This window comes from Diadema setosum, chromosome 9 (assembly GCF_964275005.1).
Source record: "Diadema setosum chromosome 9, eeDiaSeto1, whole genome shotgun sequence".
In the NCBI taxonomy this organism is placed as follows: Eukaryota; Metazoa; Echinodermata; class Echinoidea; order Diadematoida; family Diadematidae; genus Diadema; species Diadema setosum.
The window spans coordinates 38402265-38424693 of NC_092693.1; the positions used below are offsets into that span (position 1 = coordinate 38402265).

At 38.0% G+C, this 22429-nt stretch overlaps 1 protein-coding gene across 1 annotated transcript; it reads right to left on the bottom strand.

Annotated features, from left to right (window-relative positions):
* Positions 1-8533: 8533 nt before the first annotated feature.
* Positions 8534-17114, bottom strand: LOC140233491 (tubulin polymerization-promoting protein family member 2-like). Its single transcript, XM_072313609.1, has 4 exons — positions 16974-17114; positions 10913-11110; positions 9671-9833; positions 8534-8716 (listed from the first exon to the last, which is right to left on the bottom strand). Exons 2-4 carry the CDS (start codon positions 11101-11103, stop codon positions 8534-8536), a joined length of 537 nt encoding a protein of 178 aa, XP_072169710.1. The 5' UTR covers positions 11104-11110; positions 16974-17114.
* Between the last annotated feature and the right edge of the window lie 5315 nt (positions 17115-22429).

Sequence of the window (22429 nt, forward strand, 5' to 3'; positions counted from 1 at the left end):
ATGAATTTTCAGATATGATTTCCCTGGCATTGTGCTGTGTGTCATGCTTTAGGAATTTTAGTGTAAGATACATACAAGAATTTTTGTTAAATTTGTATCTGCTCCATAGAATGTCATCTCTACCTTTAAAGAGGTGTCACATATGTGAACAGACATTGCAAGAGGCATTAGCTATTAATCCCTACTCCATTAAATGGACATTTTGATAGTCATGAAATGTATTAAACAGGAAAATGCCCAGGATGTAGTTTATTAACCCAACAATGGATGTGGTTGCCCTAGGCAATCAGGAAGTTGGTTTTCCCCACGTTCACACCAGGTCCAGTGTCACAGGGATAGTCAGGAGAGATCTTAAATCATTTTTACAACTGACTGTCCACATTATTATCTCAGCTGTCCCTGATCCTTGGGGGCAATTGGGGCTTGGGGCAAGCCCTGCCATGTGATGCCACCCTTTGCGCATGTGCACATTTGATGAACCAACTGGGTGCTATCAATTACGACCCCAGGTCACTCTCCCCTCCAAATTTTGTCCCCGTACCTGACTTGCTTTGCATGGACAGAAGAGAAGTCCCACTGAGTGTACCTCTTAAGTAGTTTCTCATTATTTCACCTAAAAGAAAATAAAAATCTGAATCCCAGTCTCGACCGAAACTACACCCTTACATTAAACCCTTACCCACCTGCAAAAGAGTCTTGTTTCTCAAGTGTATTTTGCATAGTTTCAAATCAGTTATGAAAAAGTGATATTCTCAGACACGTGTTTCTTAGAGACATTTGTAAGATGATGTGCCTGGTTTCAGTGGGTTTGATTCCACCCTACCCCTAGGGTTTGTTTTCTCTGTTGAAATTACAAAGTAAAAACTCTAAAATGCTATGCACTATCTCTTTAAGGTTGTCCTTGCTGATCAAACAATGAATGACAGACTAGAAGAAAGGCTGTTGTGAGCCAGGATGTGTCCCTTTTCCCATTCCTGTCATCTTTAATATGTTGCCATTGTTGACAGTTGTATGGAGGAGCAGTTGCTGCAACATGTGTTTGATAACTTCATAACTGAAGAAATGCTCTCCCCTGACATGGTGCATATCCCTTCAGTGTCTGACTGTACTTGAGACTGTCACCCAGCTGTCAAGTTGATGACATAAGGCATTTTTTCTTGAATTTCACAGAAGATTCATTCACTATTTTGAGGGACAGCGCAATGTCAAACAGGAAATTGGTAATAACAGAAATGACAGATTCAAAACACATGATGCCTCATATTCAATGAGCTGAGTACAAGTTGAAGAAATTGAAAGAGTCACAAGGCATCTTTTCACTGCCTTGTAGCGAATGCAGTCACCAAAAAATTTTAAAGTGAGCACTTCAGAGGGTTGCTGATAGCGATGAAACGATTGTTGTTCTGTAATGTCAAATTCATTACGTTTAATTCAAGAGTAGCAACTCTGAGATATACCAGGGAAGCTGTACTTTGTACTCGTGGACAGTACATGTATATTATGTTAAGAGTACAAACAATTCTTTAAGTCCTTCAGCCCTTCTAAAACTTGTTCAGAGAATGTACTGTACCACAAATCATAGCTTAATTCTGCTTTTTGTAATGCTATATCAAGTGAGATATGTGTACCACATTGATTGATATCCAAACATTTCCTTTTCCCTTTCAGACAGGATTTGTTGTAATTGACTGGGTTTGGTGGAATAGTAGTCCAAGTGTGCAGAGGGTGTTGATGGGTGGTGTGAAGCTACAGCATAATATGTTTCATGGGAGATCATCATTGTCAAATGTGCAGGTAGTCATCTATGTGAAAACATGTAGACAAACGGCAGAGACATAGGTTAACGTTGGTCAAATGGAGCTTGCAAACTGATAACCCTGTAGGCATTCATCAAGGGTGTGAAGATTATAACGGATGAAATAGTTTTCACATGCTAAGGACGGTCTTACCTCCTGTGTCATACTCGTATATCTGGTGGTACTGGTAGTCTAAAAGTATGCGATGAATTATGAAGGGTTGCATGGTTTTCTGTTTCATATTATACCATAGTGTTGCAGCCATTGATTCATGTGCCATAGATTGTAGTCACATAGGGAGAAAGGGAGACTCTAAAAACACTAATATTTCATAATATTTGATTTGTTTCATACCAATCACATAACTAGATTTGAAAATATTCCATTCATCTGCAGTTGTAGTGAAGCTGCTTATGTTCATCGCCGACATTTATTGTATCGTGTGTAGTCAGAGTCCCTCCAGGAATTCACAATCCTTCCACTGCCCCTTTTAAGAGTTGTCTCAATAAAAATTGCATTGTGACGCAAACAGTGATTGTCATTTCAGTTTCTGAGAATAAAAAATGTGGAGCATTGAGTCCTGTGTAATTGAGGTTTTAAAAGTACAGCATTATCCCCAAATCTGTCGGTAATTAACCTAGGATCGAATGTAGAAATTTGCCTGTCTTTATATTCAGTATTACTACCACATTCCACTCGTGTGCTGTTGATTTATGCTGCACTTCACATCTCCTCAAAAAGTCCTGTCATCAGAAGTCATTATTTCTTTATGATAAGATTTGAAAAAAAAAAAAGCTGGGAAATTTGTTTGTTTGTTTTTTAATTCTATTATTAGGTTTGATGTTGAGGGCAATATTTTACCATCTTGTGTGATATTGTGAAGACATACATGTATATACCGGGAAAGTGGGTCTGTGGAGCAATCATTCCTGTAGCCTAGTAAGCCTGTAATCTCCAATGTACATTGTGTAATATATCTGTAATAGGAATACTATGTGCCGTCCATTCAGTCAATATAACACCGAGTGTCGTGTTAAGTCACTTGTTTTTGCCATCACTGGGTTTTGAAAGACTGTAGAAATTAAAGCAAAAATGATATGAAAACATTAAGAGTTGTGTCATCCCTTCTTTTTGACAGAGGAAGAGAGTTGCGCTTGTAAACTTTTGATGGTGTTATTACGTGACTGTTTTTCTGTTCTTTAGAACCTTTTTTTATCTGGCATGGAACAATGACATGATACATGAAAGTAAAATGTAGCTCGATTTCCTTTGTTATGTTGATTTTTATGAAAACTCCACAACTGTGCAACAGGGCACAAGATATACTGTAAAAGACAAGTCCACTTTCATAGACATATGGATTGAGTGAATGCAGCAATATTAGTATAGCACACCAGTGAGATTTTGAGCAAAGTTGGACAATCCATTCAAAAGTCATGAATGATTGAGTGAATGCAGCAATATTAGCATAACACACCAGTGAGAGTTTGAGGAAAGTTGGACAATCCATTCAAAAGTCATGAATGATTGAGTGAATGCAGCAATATTAGCATAACACACCAGTGAGAGTTTGAGGAAAGTTGGACAATCCACTCAAAAATCATGAATTTTTGAAGTTTCTGCTCAGTCACTGCTGGATGAGAAGACTACCACAGCTTGTGATGAAACATGTGTACAATGATATAAAAAAACAAAGAAAATTCAACATATTTTCACTTTTCTTTCATAATAAAAGAATGCTTTACTTGGTCTCTTTCAGAAGGCAGGGGGAATAATATTACCCGTAATATACATCAGTGACAGGTTGAGGAAATGTGCACTTAAAAAAAAAAAAAGAATTACATTTTGTATTTTATATTTTCCTTATATCGTTGTAAGCATGTGACATCATTGTAGTAGTCTTCTCATCCAGCACAGATAATTTAAAAATTCATAACTTTTGAAGGGATTGTCCGATTTTCCCTAAACTTTCACTGATGTGTTCTAATACTAGTAATATTGCTGCATTTACTTAATTTACATGTATATGAAGGTGAACTTGTCCTTTAATAATGTGTCCACGGCTTCACGCAGAGTGAGAGAGAAACAGAGTTGGTGTGCACGTAAATTGGTATATTAACGACACTACAATTTGGAGGGTTTTTTTCTGCGACTTTATTGCTATAAAATACAGGTTTACTTCGTTATTCTCCATAACAAACAATCCCTCATTCTAAAATAGACCACATCGTTATTTACTATCTACTCACGATTCGCAAACAAAATATGACACAAAGGTCAGTCACCTGTGGGGTCATCATAGTATTATCTGCATGAATATATTGCACTAGCCTTCGACTCGTGCGGCAAGATAGTAGGGGCAATAGATTCTTATACATTGTTTAATGCTCTAGTAAATACTGGTCTGTGACTGGTCGAAATGCAATCACGTGACTAATGCAACGATGAGTGAAATTGTTATACAATGTATTGCGAGCACTGACATCATGTCAGGGTCGTCAGGTACACGTAATAAAATTTCAGAATTTGACTACATGTACTAGTAGCTCCCGACTGGCTAGAATAAGTGATGTGTACATGTATTACAATGACATATACACCATAAAAATGTAAGAATATTGCCATGTCTATCGTTGTATATGAATTAACACTTGACGGTCCCTTTGGGGTTGCATTTTCCCCTCGAGAGACAACGTTTTCTATTTTCTCTTGGGGGAAATATAACTCCAGCGGGGATGCCAAATATTACATTACACCTCTAAAAAGGCAATATCTATACATGTTTAAGATATGGCCCTGAGAATGAGCCCCATTTTTCAGCATGGATGCGCTCGAATATACGACAATCTTTTTCAAACAATTTGACATCAGCCCTCAAAGAAAAGAAGAGCTTAGATCAGCTTCAATCAATTTGTTTTAAATTGCTATTTAGATAATATTTTCAAGGTATATGTGACTCTGAGCTGCATTTCAAGCCTAAACGTCTTTGAAATTATTTCAGTTTTCATGGAAGCAATATCGAGTTGTGGAAAATGTCCTCACTTACTTGCGTAAAAAAAAAAAATAGAAATGTCGCTATGGCGACTGGTATACCTTCGCCATAATGCATGATTCTCCTAATAGGTCTAGATAGTACATGTGGACAATGTGTGATTACATTTTCACAAAATTGGCAAAATATTAGAATGACAAATTTGTCACAAATGTGTTGAATGTTCACCTTCCTTGACCTACGGTGTAGGTTTAATTGGATGAATAAGAGAGCATGGGTAAGGACTGTAACTTGACCCATTCATACGTTTATGCATTGAGTAATTTTCAAGGTATGGAGAAAAAGTGCAATTTCTATATTGAATAGTAAATTGTTACCATTTTCATCTGGCCTTTGACCCTTAAATTCATAAAATAATCACTGTCAGGCAGAACATGAATAAATATGTAGTACATTTCAAGATAATTTGAGCCACTTCCGAGATATGGAGGAAAAACTTTCACTTTATCTTTGACCTTTTGACCTTTGAGGCAAAAACATAAGAAAAAAAGACTTTCCAGAGAATCTCTATTAGGTTATACATGCATACACCAAGTGTAAAAAAAAAGAAAATAATCCTGCTGGCATTGCATAAACATGACGGAAATAGTAAAATTTTGAAGTGTTGCCCTTGACCTTTGACCCCTGACCTCTGACCCCATGAACCCTAAATTCTCTAGATAATCACTGCCAGTCAGTACACGTATATATACTATGTTCCATGAAGATACCTTGAACAATTTCCAAGGTACAGAGAAAAAATGTGAAGTTTTAATATTTTACTTGACCTTTTGACCTTTGACCTCATGACCCAAACTTTCACAAGAGAATCTTAATTGGGTAATACATGTATACACAAGTTTCAAGAAAATATCTTCAGGCATTGCATAGATATGGTGGAAATAGGGAAATATTATGTATTTGACATTGACCTTTTGACCTTTGACCTTCAGTTGAGCAAGTGCACCCAGGTTTGATAGGCACAACTTCACCCCCTCATACACATACATGCCAAGTTTCATTAGGATACCTCAAAAGGTTTTGATAGTTACCCTGTCCACAAAATTCATTACGGACGGACGGACGGAAGGACGGACGGACGGACGGACAACCCGAAAACATAATGCCTCCGGCACTACTTCGTGGCGGAGGCATAAAAAAAGAAAAAAAAAATGTAATCCTACCAGTCAACCATTGTGGATGTAGTCTATTAGTGATTCCAGCCAGCAAATTGTAAAGTGTATACATTAAAATAAAATTGCTGTATATCATTCCGGTTAGGACTAGGGGATATAACCGGACGCTGTCCAGACGTTAGGAACATAACATCCACTAATCACTCTGATTTTTTTTTTATATTACTTCTGTTGATCACCAAATATTCCCATAACAGTACACAAATTCGTAATTATGTTTTGTATATCGTAGAAAGTGTTGGACGTAAAACGATGTAATATGTCAGAAGCCTTTAAAAAAATCAACAAACCAATGGCGGTGATCACCAGAATATCCCTGAACCCCCTCCCCCCATATTGGTCAACTGCATGCCCCATTTCCATTAAGTATCTCTTATTACAGCATTGTATACTAAACGAGGTCTATGCATCCAAAGCAGAGCCACTATTCGGAAGCCATAACTGTTATACACTAACGAACTACTTCGTCACGTGACTACAGGCAGTTTTTTTTTTTTAAAGTTTTAAAGTTTTTTAAAGTTTGTTGCGCGCCTAGCAACGAGTACATTAATCACAATGCGTAGGTAGGCTTGGCGATACTCTTTCTATCAATACAAAATTATTAGTGCTATGTTTCTTACTTTCAGACAATAAATGTTTGTATTTGCTTTTTTAGTGGATCAAAATGATAAGATATTTGGCATGCTGATTGATCGCTGCATAAAACTTTTTATAGCGTCTAACACATATATCTCTTAGCAATGTATCAAACCTGTTATGATAATGCAAGGAAAATAGTATGAAAACGCTAAATAGTCCAATATTGCTTAACAAGCAATAATGATTCTTTATACGCTTACACAAACGGCCACATACGTGATGTACGCGTTTTAACACAGAACAAACTTTGCTTTTATACTGTACAAAGACTAGGTTAGGTAAGCATAAGGTTGTTTCCACTTAATCCTACAACTAGTGGGTACTTTTGTTGTCGCGAGTGTATCAAGTATTATTTTGACTTTTGAAACACCATATTTTGTTTATTGTTTTAGAGAAATCCGTTATTTGAATGGATCAAAGCAAAAGGTACATTGAAATCTGAGTAATGGCGCATACGAAGTTAGCGGCACAGCATTTTCATTTTAATATGACAATAGCACAGCTCACTGAAAATACATGCATGAAAGTCATCGTTACATCCCATTGTTTCTAAAATGACAGGCATCTACCATCTACATTTCATAATAATCATTTCGTAATAACGATCAAGGCTTTACCTGAATATAAAATGTATATTCTCAAATGTAAACGTTTATGTAAACAACGCCTAATCCACCCTTGTTCCACGAAGTTGAACGTCTGTCTGCACGTAGGGTATACTTTCTCGCATAGCACCATTCTTACTTCTTCTTTTTTTCATGACGCAAAAGCGAGAACAATATCAGAACTCATGCACGGTTGTTGTTTTCTTTTTTACAACTTGATAACATTTTTTTTTTCTATCCACGTCCGATATAAAAACCGTATGAAATTCCTGAGTGCTCTACATTTAATATTATTTCTTTTGGAAGACCTTTTTGCGATTTAAAGTGATTCGACCAACGACACTCTGAACGATCAAAATATTGATAGACCATGACCCTGCATAGAAGGTGTTGATGCTGTAGCTCTTAATTATTTTGGCAAAACTAGTGATACAATTTGTAATACATGTGCAAATCCCCACACTTTTTACAACTTCTAACCACCCATAAGGCTTTGCGTGGAGATCATCAAAATATACTTTGCTGGTGCCAAAAACTGACTACAATGCTTTTCATTAAAAGAATCACATCCGTGTTGACTCAACAGACTATAGCACTCTCAGAGACGCGCCCTTTCCGTGCATCATGACAATCAAGAGCAATTTGGATGGTGCTTGTGTTCGTTAGGGGAATCACAAGTTAGAGTAGACCAAGTGATAGATATCTTGGTGAAATGCTACACATATACTATCTTCTTTATTCATGTTTTCAATGACGCAGTGGCTAATTGATTGCAGCATGCATACTCGAATTCTACTGCTGATAGGCGATCATGGGCACGTAATTTGCCTCAGACAACATGGCCACAGCTTTTTAAACTTTCTTCCATCATTACGTCACTACGTCATATCCGTTATATCAATACGTATAGCATCCCATGGTCCTTCCCGCTGATATTGCTCATCACCATGACGACGGAAAATCTCATGCAACTTTGAAGGTTGGCCCAAGGATACATCACCTTTGTAGACAAAGTCTTTGTAGTGATTGACCGCCAATTAGGAGATTTTCACATTGTCCAATATAGCAGTCGACGTCATGATCGCTCTGTCCGTGTCTTCTAAAATGTTCTATAAACAGAACTTTATGTTAGACTACTATGCACACGCAGTCTGTCGAATCTGCCTCATTTGGTCCGTACATGTACTGTGGTTCTGGTCCGACTTAAAAAAAGTTTTGATCAGTGACTCAATCTTTTCCAAAAGATTATTCGAAAAGGCTTCCAAGTTAGTGCTTGTCGGTATAGGAATCCTTCCCCTTGTAGCCATGCACGTATCCCGTCTTCTCCACTAGGTATTCCCGTCCGGCTCGCCCCTTTCCCGACCCGTCCTTGTCGAAACGCTCCCTGTGCAGTCCCGTGTATTTTGACACGTCCGTAAAGTGGTCGACATTCCCTTTAACGGACTGCTTCTGCAGGGAGGACACAAAAAGGGAAGACAGAATATTTTAGAAATGGCAGGACGCCGCTACAGACAATTCTCTCACAAAATATCAACATACAGTTTGCCTGTATCTTCCTTTAAGGGATTGTCATCTTACTGTCACAACAGTAACGATGTTTACCCTGCTGTTTATTATAAAATAACAATCCAATGATCACTTTACAAAATCACTTAGTATGCATTCATAACATTCCTTCACAACTTTTATGCTTTTGACCTTTAACAAGAAGACGGGGGATATAGATACCAGGCATGAGATATGTGGCTTTCAAACTGTGCTGAGGAATTTCTTTTCTTGAAAGGGCAGTTTTCATCTTAAGATGTCATGACAAGGAACGTTGCAAAACGGTCTCTCTATGTAGACATGCTGATGGGGCATAATTATCATTAAAGAGAAAGCGAAGAGGGCCATTTCTCAAGACAGAGGGGACTTGCAGAGGAGAAAGGTTTTAGGGACCAAAAAAAAAAATGTAAACGAATTATTGTAGCAGGCGGAAAGCATGAGGCCTATGTATTAAAATAGTTTAGTAAGTCTTAGCAACACTGATGAAAGCTATAACGATCATCCTAAATAAGATGTTGATGCCACTGTACTCCTCATTAAGCCTCATCGGAACTGGATTTCGTGCTTTAATGGTGAGGAGATGCTCATACAAATGCCATCGGTTACTACTATTTGGAATCCGTTCTGTATTGTAAAGGTTTTGTTTTACAAATGCTTCTCAGTCAGGAGACCATGCAGCCGCATTTTGAAAAAAAAAAAAGAGAGAAAAGCCAAATAAATCGAAATTCCATCTCAAGTAGAAGACTTCAATTCAATTCAATTCAATTCAATTCAATTCAATTCAATTCAATTCAATTCAATGCAATGCAATGCAATTCAAGACTGTGAATACAAGCTGTTTTTTCGGTCTTCACTCACCGTGGTGCCTGCCGTGCTCGGCCCCGTCGAGCTGCTCAAGAGACTCTTGATTTTTTGGACATTCACGTCGTCGTCGGTGCCGTATTTTGACTTGGCGATCATCTTCAGACTCACGAGAAACTTTTCGTAGTTCAGCACCTTCACCTTGGGGTCGGCCTTAGCTCTGTTTGTTTGGAAGAAGAGAATAATTATGAAAACAAACATATAGGAATCTCATGTAGGCTTTGCTTTTATCTATACCCCTGCTCACGTGAAATATCCGGAAAATGATAATAATATTCTGTACATGCAGAAATACCATTCTTTCTATCTGAGAAAAGCATGTTAGAATAATGTTAGATTATTGTATAGATTTCTCTACTTCTCTACATTATACACTGAAGGAAGAAAATTGTAATAACATAACAAAACGTCTTCATTCCATACGCCGATACTCAAAACTGACTATATTTTAAGAAAAGTTTTATCTACTTTGACCATGTTGCAACAGCACAACACAATCCCTATAAATCTGAGTCACCATATACTTCATGTTTAATAAAACTACTGCAGAGAATGAACGACAGCATGAAATTCAGTCTTGATATCAATTCGTCATGTAGGGCCTACGAATGATATCTGCGACATGCACATGAAAGAGATACATAACATTTGAGTAGTTGATAACGAGGAAATAAGTACATCGTACTCCCCAACCAAGTATGCTTAGTTTCAGTTTAGTTTTAGTTGTTGTTTTTTCCAGTGGTCAACAAGTACATTGTGGTAACACAAAATACATAAAATGCAAAGAAAAGACAAAATTTTCAGATTTTACAATATGCAATAAATGTCCTAACATACTCATATCAAAGATATAGATGTGAAAGAGCAGAGAAAGAAATAAAGGAATCTACGAAAAACTAAAGCTTGTAGCTCGATCTAAGTTAGAAGACGGAGCTCGATTTGTACGCAAATTCGTCAACGAGATGTTATTATGTTTTCTATAGTAATATTTCATGTTTAAAATTAAATTTTTAGCGTACTGCACTAGGCTGATGATGGCCTCTGTCTACTCATGTGCGATATACTTCTTTCACTCAACACTATCGTAACCCTTTGTTTACATTCGTCTACAGTATCCGTGTCTTTGAAAACAATCCATCTCTCATCAACAAATCAGTCTACAAGATCATATCTCTGTGTCTACAAAAACCCGACGCGTTTGACCATCTCCTTGTCCAGCAGTGATTCATCCATCCTTACCTGGTGAAGATGATATCCACTTCCGTTTGGTTGACCTTCTTGTCCATCACGCCACATTCTTTCATCATCTTGGAGAAGTTCTTACTCGTGATGTCTTTCGTCTGTCCAGGACGACCGAAGGCCGCGTATTTCTGGAACAGCTGATTCAGCGTCAACTTCTCCGACTTCTCCCCGCTCACTTCGGCCGACATCTTGGGTCTGCCAGAAGAACAAAATAATGGGCGGAAAAAATAATAGCAGGCGACAACTGGTATTGATAACATCTGTATACAATGCCATCTTCCTTTAAAGCGTATGATGTCTCTGCACAACAGCAACGTTAACAATGTTCATGCTCTCAGAAGACATGTTTGCCATACGGAAGCAACCATAATACATGTATATTTCTCCACCGCGAATTCGAAGTTTATTTGATGAAAATTGGATGACTGAGATATCCATAAACAAAAAAAGTCATGATTAAAGGTGAGAGACCCAACTTTTATCAGAACCAATTTGCTCTACTTGTTTTTTTTTTTATTTCCTTTATATCAGCCATTTCAAAACCGATTTTCATCACTTTGAATTACTCTTAAAATTGTATGCCTTTTCATAAGTAGTTCATAAGCGGTTTCTTATTATCTCCACAAAAGTTAAAACCCGAATTCCTCATCTCAACCAAAACTATGCCATCCCTTTAAAGGGATTGTATAGTTTTAGTTAAGACCTAATTTCAGGTTTCCAACATTTTTTGGTGAGATAATGAGAAACCTCTTATGAAATGTGAAAGAGCATGTAATTCTATGAGGAATTCAATGTTTAATTGATGAAAATTGGTTTTGAAATGGCTGAGATATCAAAAAAAAAAAAGAGCGATTCTAATAAAGTGTGAGACCCGCACTTTATTACGATCGCTTCGTTTTACTTTGTTTTTGGATGTTTCAGTCATTCCATACCCGATTTTCATCAAATAAACTTTGAATTCCTCTTAAAATGGTATGCTCTGCACTATATCATAAGTGATTTCTTGGTATCTCGCAAAAGTTAAAAGCCCAATTCTTATCTCCACCAATACTGTACTATCCCTTTAAGTTCCGTTGATCACTCTGCCTGCCAGCCCTTCCCTCTTTCCTTCTTTCTTTCTTTTTTTCTTTTTTTTTCTTTCTTTTTTCTTTCTTTCTTTCCCTCTCTTTCTCTCTCTCTCTCTCTCTCTCCTTGAATTAGACATCCATTAAGATGCTATAATGTAAGAATAGATTATGCAAGGGTATTCGATTTGTCGACGTAAACATCGGGTTGGGGTTGAATTTTCATCGGCATGTAGGCACTAAATCACTGTACATTCCTTGGGCTATAAGAGAACGATCAGGATCCTGAATTTAAATTTCACATCATAACCAGGACAAGATTAAGCTTATGTTTCTTTCTCTCAAATTCCCTTATGTCGATGTATCATGATTTATATCTAAAAAGCAAACACAACTTTGGGTTTTTGTTTTCGTAATGTAAGGCATTACCGAAGATAATATAGAGCGGGTGCGGCACTCTTTCATCTTTGGCATTACTATTTCCTTGTAGAGAGCTCTTTATTACAATTCGACGGACATCATGACATATTGATTATAAATGCAACGATTATAAAGGCAACTTTCTACTTCCCTTCCCAGACGTAAATGAATGTCTTCATCTGAATTTTTTCAGGATTGGTTATGTTCTCTAAAATAAGATTTTTCCTTTTATAGATAACTGAGGGGGAATGCTTCACTGACGTGCTTTGAGCTTCAGAAGGCATTGTCCTTTGACTCCCTACGAACAGCTTAAGACGGAACTTGCATAAAAAGATGCGGTATTAGTCCATGGTTCCACGCTGGCAATAACACGTTGGATCGGATTGCTTCTCTGTTTTAAGGACCTGGGATTTTTTAGACGACTCGTGTCGTGAATATTGCTTAATCCCGTTCTGGATGGTAGCGCATACTTTTCATTCTATATCTTTTTTAAGTGAGGGGAAGTGGTGGTATCAAAACAAGAATAACAATAATATTTGTTTACATTTATATACAACAGTACAAATTCTAAGTTTTGCACACATTCTTTATTTTCTTCAATAGTGACAAACAAATTCAAGGGTATATCTATTAGGGACTAATGTGACATGCAGCATAAATCCTATTTCGAGCCAAATCTGTGTCAATGACGTATACATTCAATACGGGTAGTTCCTCGAAAAGACCTTCAGAAGATATACTGGTAGAATGCACCGAGTGAATACACTTACATTAAATTCTACGACCAAAGTAATCAGAGTGCGCCGAAATGTTTTGTTTGACATTGAGTTTATACCCCATTATAGTCGCGGCACAACAAACACGGTCCACAATTAGAACAGAAGTCTTACTTTTTTAAATGATATTAATAATACGATCATCTATCTTTATGTGCACGACTTGGCAAACACCATGAAAAGATGCAGAAGTATAATGCTCCGCCTGTCCTTTTCTTCCCTACCTAATTAACAACCCAACCCGTAACTGATTTCGAAATTAGATGAACCCCAAGGCTTGTAACGTTTATCTCATACACGTGTACCATGTGTGCGATGTGCTATACATGATAATCGAGAATTTTTGTTCGCTGACTTGTTACGAGATATTGACAGATGCCACATAAATTATGCGAGATTTGTGTATAATAACAATTTTCAACAATACATTTTTTATCTCTTTGTACTCCGTCGATTTACGAACGACCAGATTGATATGACTATATCAGGCTCGCGATACTGATAGAATGAAATGACAGAGTATGATACACCCTGGTCACTCCTTTTTGAAATAGATATAGTTGATGTGTCCCTTTAGAGCTCTTGAGTGTTTACATGGATAGCGGCGTCTGAAGTACAATGAAGTACAGGATATCACTGGGGAGAGATTTCCTCCAGAGAAAGCCAGCGAGCCGCCTAGCGAAGGAATAAAAATAACCATTTGTCTAAATATGGATATTCCAGTCTTCCGCTATCTGGTCCCGATGTAATGGAGCGGCTCGCTGATCATGATATTCCATCATTGCACAGGGGGAAATGGCAAGCGTGATGATAGAAGCACATATTCAAATACATACTCATAATACACTCAGAACACTGCATACTCACATTCACATACGACGCGCGCTCATGCACACACACATACACACATACACACACATATACAAACACAATCACTATAATATTCACTTAGATTACACAGCATATAGAAAGACAGAAAGAGAAAGAGAAGAACAGACAAACATAATAACAAATAGGCAGACAGAGCCGAGACAGAGGTATTCATTACGTTCCCTCTGGATGCCCTTGTACGTGTGCTGAATCTGTACGATTTATAAGCAATAAATAAACTGTAAAACAAACGAGGTACACGACCTATTCCTGAGCAGAGAAAGTCCACCTCACTCGGGTAAGATCATGGTAGAAGTGAATATTGACTGTCCTGTGTCAACGGTGATTATTTTACAAACTCCAAATTCAGGCCAGGAATTTACACCAGCCTTATGGCACATTACTCATGTCATGTTGTCATGACTGATGGTACGACGCGGTGCTTTGATCATTAATTATTGCTGATAAATTTAAAAATGTAACATCTTTCACAGTAGATACGCATTATTTTCGTGATCATTATCATCATTCTTTAGACTATGTGCTTCGTTGTGATGTAAAACATTACAGAATTCGGAGAGCAATAAAGAGCAACTGAACATGTTTTTATTTTCATGAATCTAGAATATTAGAAAAAATGTATCACTTATTGACAGTCTAGGATCTCACCAGTAATAGTTCACCATTGATCATGAAAGAGCCTCTCCAAATAACACACAAAAAGGAAATAAAGATGTACAACATGTGTCTGTACAGATAACAGTATGATACAGACTATAGAGCCTACTATGGGCCTTTAAGACTTTGAAAAGCGAAAGTATGAAAGTGCTTGTACCTGTATTATTATCTCAATCTGTTTGTTTGTCTGTCTCCCTGACAATCCTTGTTTATCTGATATCCTTGAACAAATTCAATGACAAGTCAGATCTCCTTAATAGATAATAATCTATCTCGCCTTTGAAACCTGCGTTGATGATCTTCCATTGGCTGGTTTTCATTCCCACCTCAAGTTTCAATCTAATCTATATAATGTTTGGATGTTTTTTATGAATACGACTAGTATGATTTTAGTTCAATCTCGGTCGTTTATTCCTATAGAAGCGGAAAAGTTTTCGTAAAATCGACATGACAAACAGGAAAGAAAATGTTTTAAGCTGTATACAAATCTATACCCCCCACACAGAAAATTAATGTATAACGAAAGGCAGCAATGCTGCTTGTGTTAATAGTTCGTGCATCATTGTAATTCTTCTATCTGTTTTACATATACATTCCGTATTTTCTTGCCTGCAGGGTGTCCTCTTACCCTTACATTTACTACATGCGTTGCTTTGATTATTATGAAGATTGCTTTCATCGGGTTATTAAGGCATTCTGAAGCAATAAGGCGTACTCTATGTGATGTAGAGATCTTAGCTTCTCTGGTTGCTGATTTAGAAGTTATGGTGGCATAACATATCCGTCTCAACGTCACTATCGAAAGTGAATTAATGTGTGTAGGATTATGCGCATAGTAAACCGCAGAAGTCTCAATGGCGTATACAATGACTACCAGCGCATTGTATCTTTTCATCACTGTGTATACGAGCTACCATGAGATGGACTAGTGCTCTTTGTCGGCTTTGTTGACATGAAAGAGACATGTCATTTTCTATCATGCCCACACATGAACATGATTATAAATCAGTTATGAAGATGTGTTTCTTTTACTTTCATTTGTAGTATTTTAGTGCATCAGTTCAGATGATGCTCTCGATGTCTGTGTGCTAAGGTATAATTGTCATTAAAGGAGACTGACTTCTACGCCATGTTCAAGCTGACATTTTAATTAACTCGGTAGAGTAGAATAAGATATATTAGAGTCGTATAATATTCATCAAAATCAGAATTACAATAAAGAGATTATAGAATTCTAAAGTTTCACATCATAATTATTATGTTTAGGCAGAATGTTGATAGGCCAACATGGTTGTAATCACATCATACATATAAGGATATGCAAATCAGCCGAAATCGCGATGTCACTGTGTCACAACTTTCAAAACAACCATGACAACCTATTAAGTTCTTGCTTCACCTCGATAAAAGAAAAAAAAAAACACTTGTGTCGAAAATGAAGCAATTACAATCCCTCGTATGCCGTAAATACTAGGTTCATTACATCACAAACTATCAACAAAGATTTGACGATACAATATACATGGATTATATTTGGTTTGCTTCTTTGATTTCATACTTTAAAAGAAAAAAATGAAATGTCAAAATGTGTGTGTACGTCAATGCAACATCTACCGAGGCCATTATGATATCATCAGCATGGCCTCATTAACATGTTCACGTGTTTCTACTATAAACATGCGCTCTTTCGCGAAACTTCATGTGAAACTAGACTTATGTATTCCATAATCCTTTGGGGTCCGATTTTGATGAAACCATATCATATACCATTTTGTTCGTTTTTCACCCAAATCCATTAGAGCCAAAATACACATGTTTTTTACAAAGTTTATAGCCTTATAGATCTAAACGTGAAATAACATGGCGGTATACAGATTACTGTGTTTAATGAGCAGAGGGATAGAAGAAGTCCAGCTAATCTGATGAAAGATGAAATATTATGATGAGCTACGCCTTGTACTTAGTGGGATGATGTGTATCTATATTTTGTACACAGTGTATCCGCGGAGATCCGGTACACGTATCTCTGCATAATGATCAACCCGCTACAGTAATATACAGAGCCAATTTCTCCGATCGAGAGTGAAAATGCACGTTCCTATAATCACGAATAGCTGCTGGTAAAATATGGCGAGCAGCATCTTTGCTTGAATTCAATCGCCTTGACACAAATACATAAGTGACGTGGAGGGGATCCCTTCAATGCAGAATAAGTGCATTAATGTCGCCTCGCGCTATAGATATACTTACATGCTAGGTGCGTGTACAGCCGACTGGATACGTTCCTGGATTCTACACTCTTTTAGCTCCCTTTAAACTGCGGCAGGGAATTCGAGTAATGCTTGTTCTGCCAATCCCCTTGTCGTCTGGGAATAAAGCTTGAATCCTTGGCGGGAAATGGACCGAGTGAAGAGAGGAATATAAATGTTTCACACCAGCGAGGAATGCAACATTAAATTCAGAGTGCTCACTGATATCAGGGTTACGCCATTTCCTGACCCACTTTATCTGACACACTCTTTCTGACACACTTTTTTTGCCATTCACTTTGTACACGGGGCAGTTTTCATGAGACGGCGTCTGTTATTGGCTACTGTGCTAATGAATATTCAAGACTATGGTATGGCTTGTCGAACGTCGCGCTCAAGGCCGGCCAATAAGAGGCGGCCAGGAGCTGATGAGCTGGAGGCGCGCGGCAATTTCTAACCTCATACACGTGTAGGCCTTGCTACTACGTGGGCTTCCAGTACCTTTTTTTTTTTTCAGCTGCTTAACCCATCCACGTACGGGCCTCTGTGTACTAGTAATCTTCGTGCCTGCCTAGTAAGTCGGCAGTGAACTTGGGCGCGATCTTCCCTACGGCGCGATCTACACGCGAAGGGTATTCATGCTCCCAACCCCCCCCCCCCCCCCCCCCCGAGATAGCTCTGGAACATTCCATTCAATGACGGGGGTTTTATTTTGCAATGTTATCAAATAACTCTCATGTAAGCAAATTCTTGCCATAGCTAATCTATTTTAGAATAAAATCGTAATCCATCTATGATTAGATAACCTAATTCAAATTGGCAGAGACATAGAAAAATATTTGTTTTACAATCGTGATACGTTCAACTACTCATCTGTGCTGAAATCCGCATGTCTGCTCCACACATGTTATCGCTATCGCTCAAACTTCGATCGCGGTGCCGGTGGCTTGTGTGTGTTTACAACATGTGTGCATATGGAGGAAGCATGGGGCTGAAAAAACAGTACCACGTGGTGAGGTGAAAAACAAATCGGACGTAAGAAGTCGTACATTCGAGAGCTAAACAGACAAATAGCGAAAACAAAGTCCACTGAAAAGGTCTTGACACTGTAATGTATGTTCCAAATTCATGTCTGGCTTAGTTTCGAGAGAATTTTCTACACTTGTAAAGGTTTTCTTTGCAAGAGATCAGGAGTGAGATCGGTGAAGTAGCTAAACATGTACTCTATGTGACTGTTGGTGACTGTTGCATGCATGCTTGCACGTGGCTGGGAGAGTGCGGCAAGAACGCTAGGAATGCACCACCAGCACGTACGGTGGGCTGCAAATTCTTGGGGCAAAATTAGACTTCATTGTTCAGCCCGTCTAGTATTTATATATTCATAATAATTCTAATTCTTCACGAAATCACGATAAAAATTCTTCATATTTATATTCATAATACATTAAAGAAGCGTAATATGAAATATTTTGACCTTTTTTTTGAAATCCAAAGAAAAAAATGTTTTGAATAAAAAATTGATAATAAATAATAGTTCTTGACTCAAGTCTAAACTTCGTGCGTCTTCTTCCAGTTACCCCGCAGTTGCCCATGGATACGACGCATAAATAATCAGCTGTTTGCTGAGTCATTCCTACCCTACTGCCTCTGTTCAAATTGAGAGCGATTGTGATTTTATCGGTGGCTATAGTTTCATGACCTAATCCAATAAAACTAGACAAATTTAAACATCAAATGTTGTGACAGTTTTTGTCAGAATTTCCTATCAATATCACTTGTTGCCACGATAGTTTTGAGATTTCACTAGCTTCATTATCGAAGCTGTTCTGAGGCTGTTGGACATTTGAAAGAACTGCTTTGTAAGAAATCACCTTTTATTTATTATCTATTTTCACACACAAGAATTTTGATGACTTACATAATCTTTTAAAACTATTCTAATGTCATAATATTTCATGATGGTATGTGTTCTGTCTTTACATGGCAAGATGGGATTTTTTTTTTTCTTCCGTCCAGGGTCAAAGAAGGAAGTGACAGGAAGGAAACCAACACGATAGGAAGGAAATGAAAAGGATAGAATGAAACACCTGCTCAGCGGGCTCTTTTTTATTGATTTTTACAATGGTGAATGCAGTACATCAGAATTTAAGTAAATTTACAGTTCTAAATAATTTATCATTTGAAAAATGAGCAAAGAAAATGGGATATAATCGAGTTCTTAAAATGAAAACTAAATTAGCATCGCCATTTAGATCTAATATTTACTAAAGAATAGCCCTGAGGCAACCTTATTGTCAAGCTTTTGGTTGAGTTTCTTTAGAGAAACGAATTTTTGGAGCACTAACCCAAGTGAACAACCAAAAGGTTAAAAAAAAAACTGATTAAATGCAGGTCTATAGGTCTAGACCAACTCCTGTGCATGAGCGAGCAACAGCCCCCGTGGACAGTGTCACTCTCGTCCTTGGCCTAGGCTAGGCTACTCGTGTCGTTCTCGCCATCATCAATGATCAACGTCATGGTCACACGAAATAAATTGCATCATCAAAAGGGTTCGTATATCATCACCAGAATCATTATGATCATCATCACTATCATCTCAACCACAGCAAAACCCTGAATATCATTCCCACCATAGTCACTCCCAGCTCACAAAAACACATCAGCATACAGACATCGCAGACTTTGTAGCTAACTACATGTACGTTAGACTTTAGATCAATGTTAGTTGTACACAAAATGAAACGGAGGTGGAAAACTAGTAATGAATACACGGAGATCATCAACGATGGCATTTTACCGTAGAAAAACTACACTGAACATCTTGCACCGCAAAAAAAAAAAAAAAAAAAAAAACTAGACTTGGAATTTGTCAACACTGACAAATTAGGTGATCCGATCTGTTCGTAAATCAACGATTTGAGTCTCCTGATCCCAATAGGCATGACCATACAGGTAAAAAACTACGTTGAGGAAAACTAGGGTGAAAACTCGCTGCTTGGAAGACGAACGATGAAGACACTGTACGGTAAAAATGCACACGGAAACAAACGAGTGGGTACCATGAATGTTCTCGCACACACGTAGATAATCTACATCGTGTTCAATCAAAAAACTCAACAAACACTCGAACAAAAACTCACCTCTAAATTGTTGCAAACGAGATAATCACTTCAAAAAATGGGGGAAAACACTTGTGGTAGTACGATTGTACTCTAAGAATAACAGAGATAAGATGACACGAAAGCAAAAGAGAGAAAAAGAGAGAGAAATGGACAGGAAACCTGCAGAAGTTATGCCACACTCACTGGCACTAAAACGCAATTCAACACACGCACACTGGTAATCAGATATCGTCATGGACCCCCCTTGAGGAGATCGATATCACGCGTAAGTCAATAGCTAAAAGCCAATCACAGACACAGAATCAGACCGAGTGACTCATTATGAAAAAATTATCGCAAGGCTGATGAATATTCATTAGCACAGTTGCCAATAACAGAGGCCGTCTCATGAAAACTGCCCCGTGTACAAAATGAATGGCAAAAAAAGTGTGTCAGAAAGAGTGTGTCAGATGAAGTGGGTCAGGAAATGGCGTAACCCCTGATATCACGCGAATTTTTGTAAATGTTGTGATGAATCACATGGATTCAGCTGCGAGTGTAAGACGGGGATAGTTTCAATTTATATCCGGCTTCACCGAAACCAATCGAATGCAGCGAAACTTGCCAACGCTTGGGAAGGATGTGTCGACACTCTACGACAGCATTAGCTGAAGAAAGCGCCGTTTAGGCCGTACGAGTTATCTGCTCACACCACGGGCATTGGGTAATAAAGGAGCTCTTGGCAGCAGTTCTGCTGGTGTTATTCGAGGTGGTATTCCCACACGTGCTAAATATAGCCACGTGACTCGCCAGATGATATCAAGCAAAATTGTAAACTCTACTTTCACCACAGGAAGTTCGAATCCACGAAGCTGCTAAAAGAAGAAGGAAACTATTTTGTGAAATACAGCTCATATAAATCTTATAGCGATTTTTGTTTGTTGTTGTTATTTTACACGACGATTCTGACCCGATCTCTTGACAAGGAAACTAGCGTTTAAAAATGGTTTGTAAAATCTGTCGTCTGTAAAAATTGTTCGGTTTGCAGCAAAATTTGATATCCCAGAGAAGATTGCAATCAGCTACACGTGTTATTATTCCACAATGAGGCAATCTTCCTGTACAATGTCATTGCACAGGCGATATGAAGGGAGAGAGACTCAAATACACGTCACGAGAGATACACTTCACTTTCAATAACTCGCCTTTCGAGCCTGCTTGTTTTGGCGAGCGGAGCAAGAGGGCTGCCAGGCGTCATCCTGGGGAATATTAGAAGGGAAATTGGTATTAGGCTCTCCAGCCTCGCTCGGCTGTCATCGCACTCTTGGAAAGCAGTCGTGTGTACGCGGAGTTATGAACTTGACTGTGACGTCAGCTCGTATGATAGTTATGAAACGGGGAAGCTACAGACACACCTTTCCCCCTTTATCAGGGGGTATACCTACAGACACAGCCTTGCCTCTTTATTCATCATTGGATAATCACTCACTTTCATCCTGTCTGATGGTTACCAGCTTTTATCTCATTCCACACATTGCACTGTTTCACTTATGGGATGCAAAAATGAAAGGAAGCTTGTCATTTGATAATAGACTGATTTAGGATAAATAGGGAGTGGATAGTGAATGAATTGATAAATTATATAAGTCCAGGCCTAATCTTTTCATCAATTGGTGAGAGAGAATCCTAATGTCTAAATGTGATTGTAATGGTGACTTTCCTCTTCCAACCTCAACCTCTATCTTTCTCTCCTCTCTCATAAACTACTGCTCTTTTTGTCTACCTATGTGATTCCCTGCTATAAACCATTTATATTAGGCATGAATACACACAAAAGACAAAACATCCTTCCAGCTGAAAAAAGAATAAGATTATTAACATATCAATATACGCGTTAGAAACAAGATATTATGCGAAATATATTTCATACATCGTATCGCTGTAGTATCAGGTCATTGACTTTGTGCAGTTCACTGTACAGAGCGTATCAAAAAAAAAAAAGGTAATCCAACTTTGGAGGGCTGCCATTTCTTAACTGTCAGTTATAAAGAGCACAATGTTAGTTATCGAGAAAAAGAAACTCTTCCTCTTTCCATTGATACCTAATTATGTTGACAATTGTCATGCATGACTGAGCACATGGACTTTAAAGACAACAATGACAAATTGCACTTTTTCCAAGTTTGCGTGTTAATGTGAAGGAACAATGCATGTCTGACTGCATGGATGAGATCTGTCAATGAAAGTGGTCAAATCATCAGGCCAGCCTGCACGACTGCAGATTCGTGTTTTAGGGTTTCTTCTAACGTTTTATGCTTCATAACCATCAACATGGCCACGTTGTCGATATTTTTTC

Excerpts from the sequence above, each read along its gene's own strand:
- LOC140233491 (XM_072313609.1), bottom strand. The coding sequence starts at position 11,103 with ATGTCGGCCGAAGTGAGCGGGGAGAAGTCGGAGAAGTTGACGCTGAAT. Across the intron at positions 9,834-10,912 it reads GTGGATATCATCTTCACCAG|AGCTAAGGCCGACCCCAAGG; the intron begins GTAAGGATGGAT and ends CCAAACAAACAG. Across the intron at positions 8,717-9,670 it reads CGAGCACGGCAGGCACCACG|AAGCAGTCCGTTAAAGGGAA; the intron begins GTGAGTGAAGAC and ends TCCTCCCTGCAG.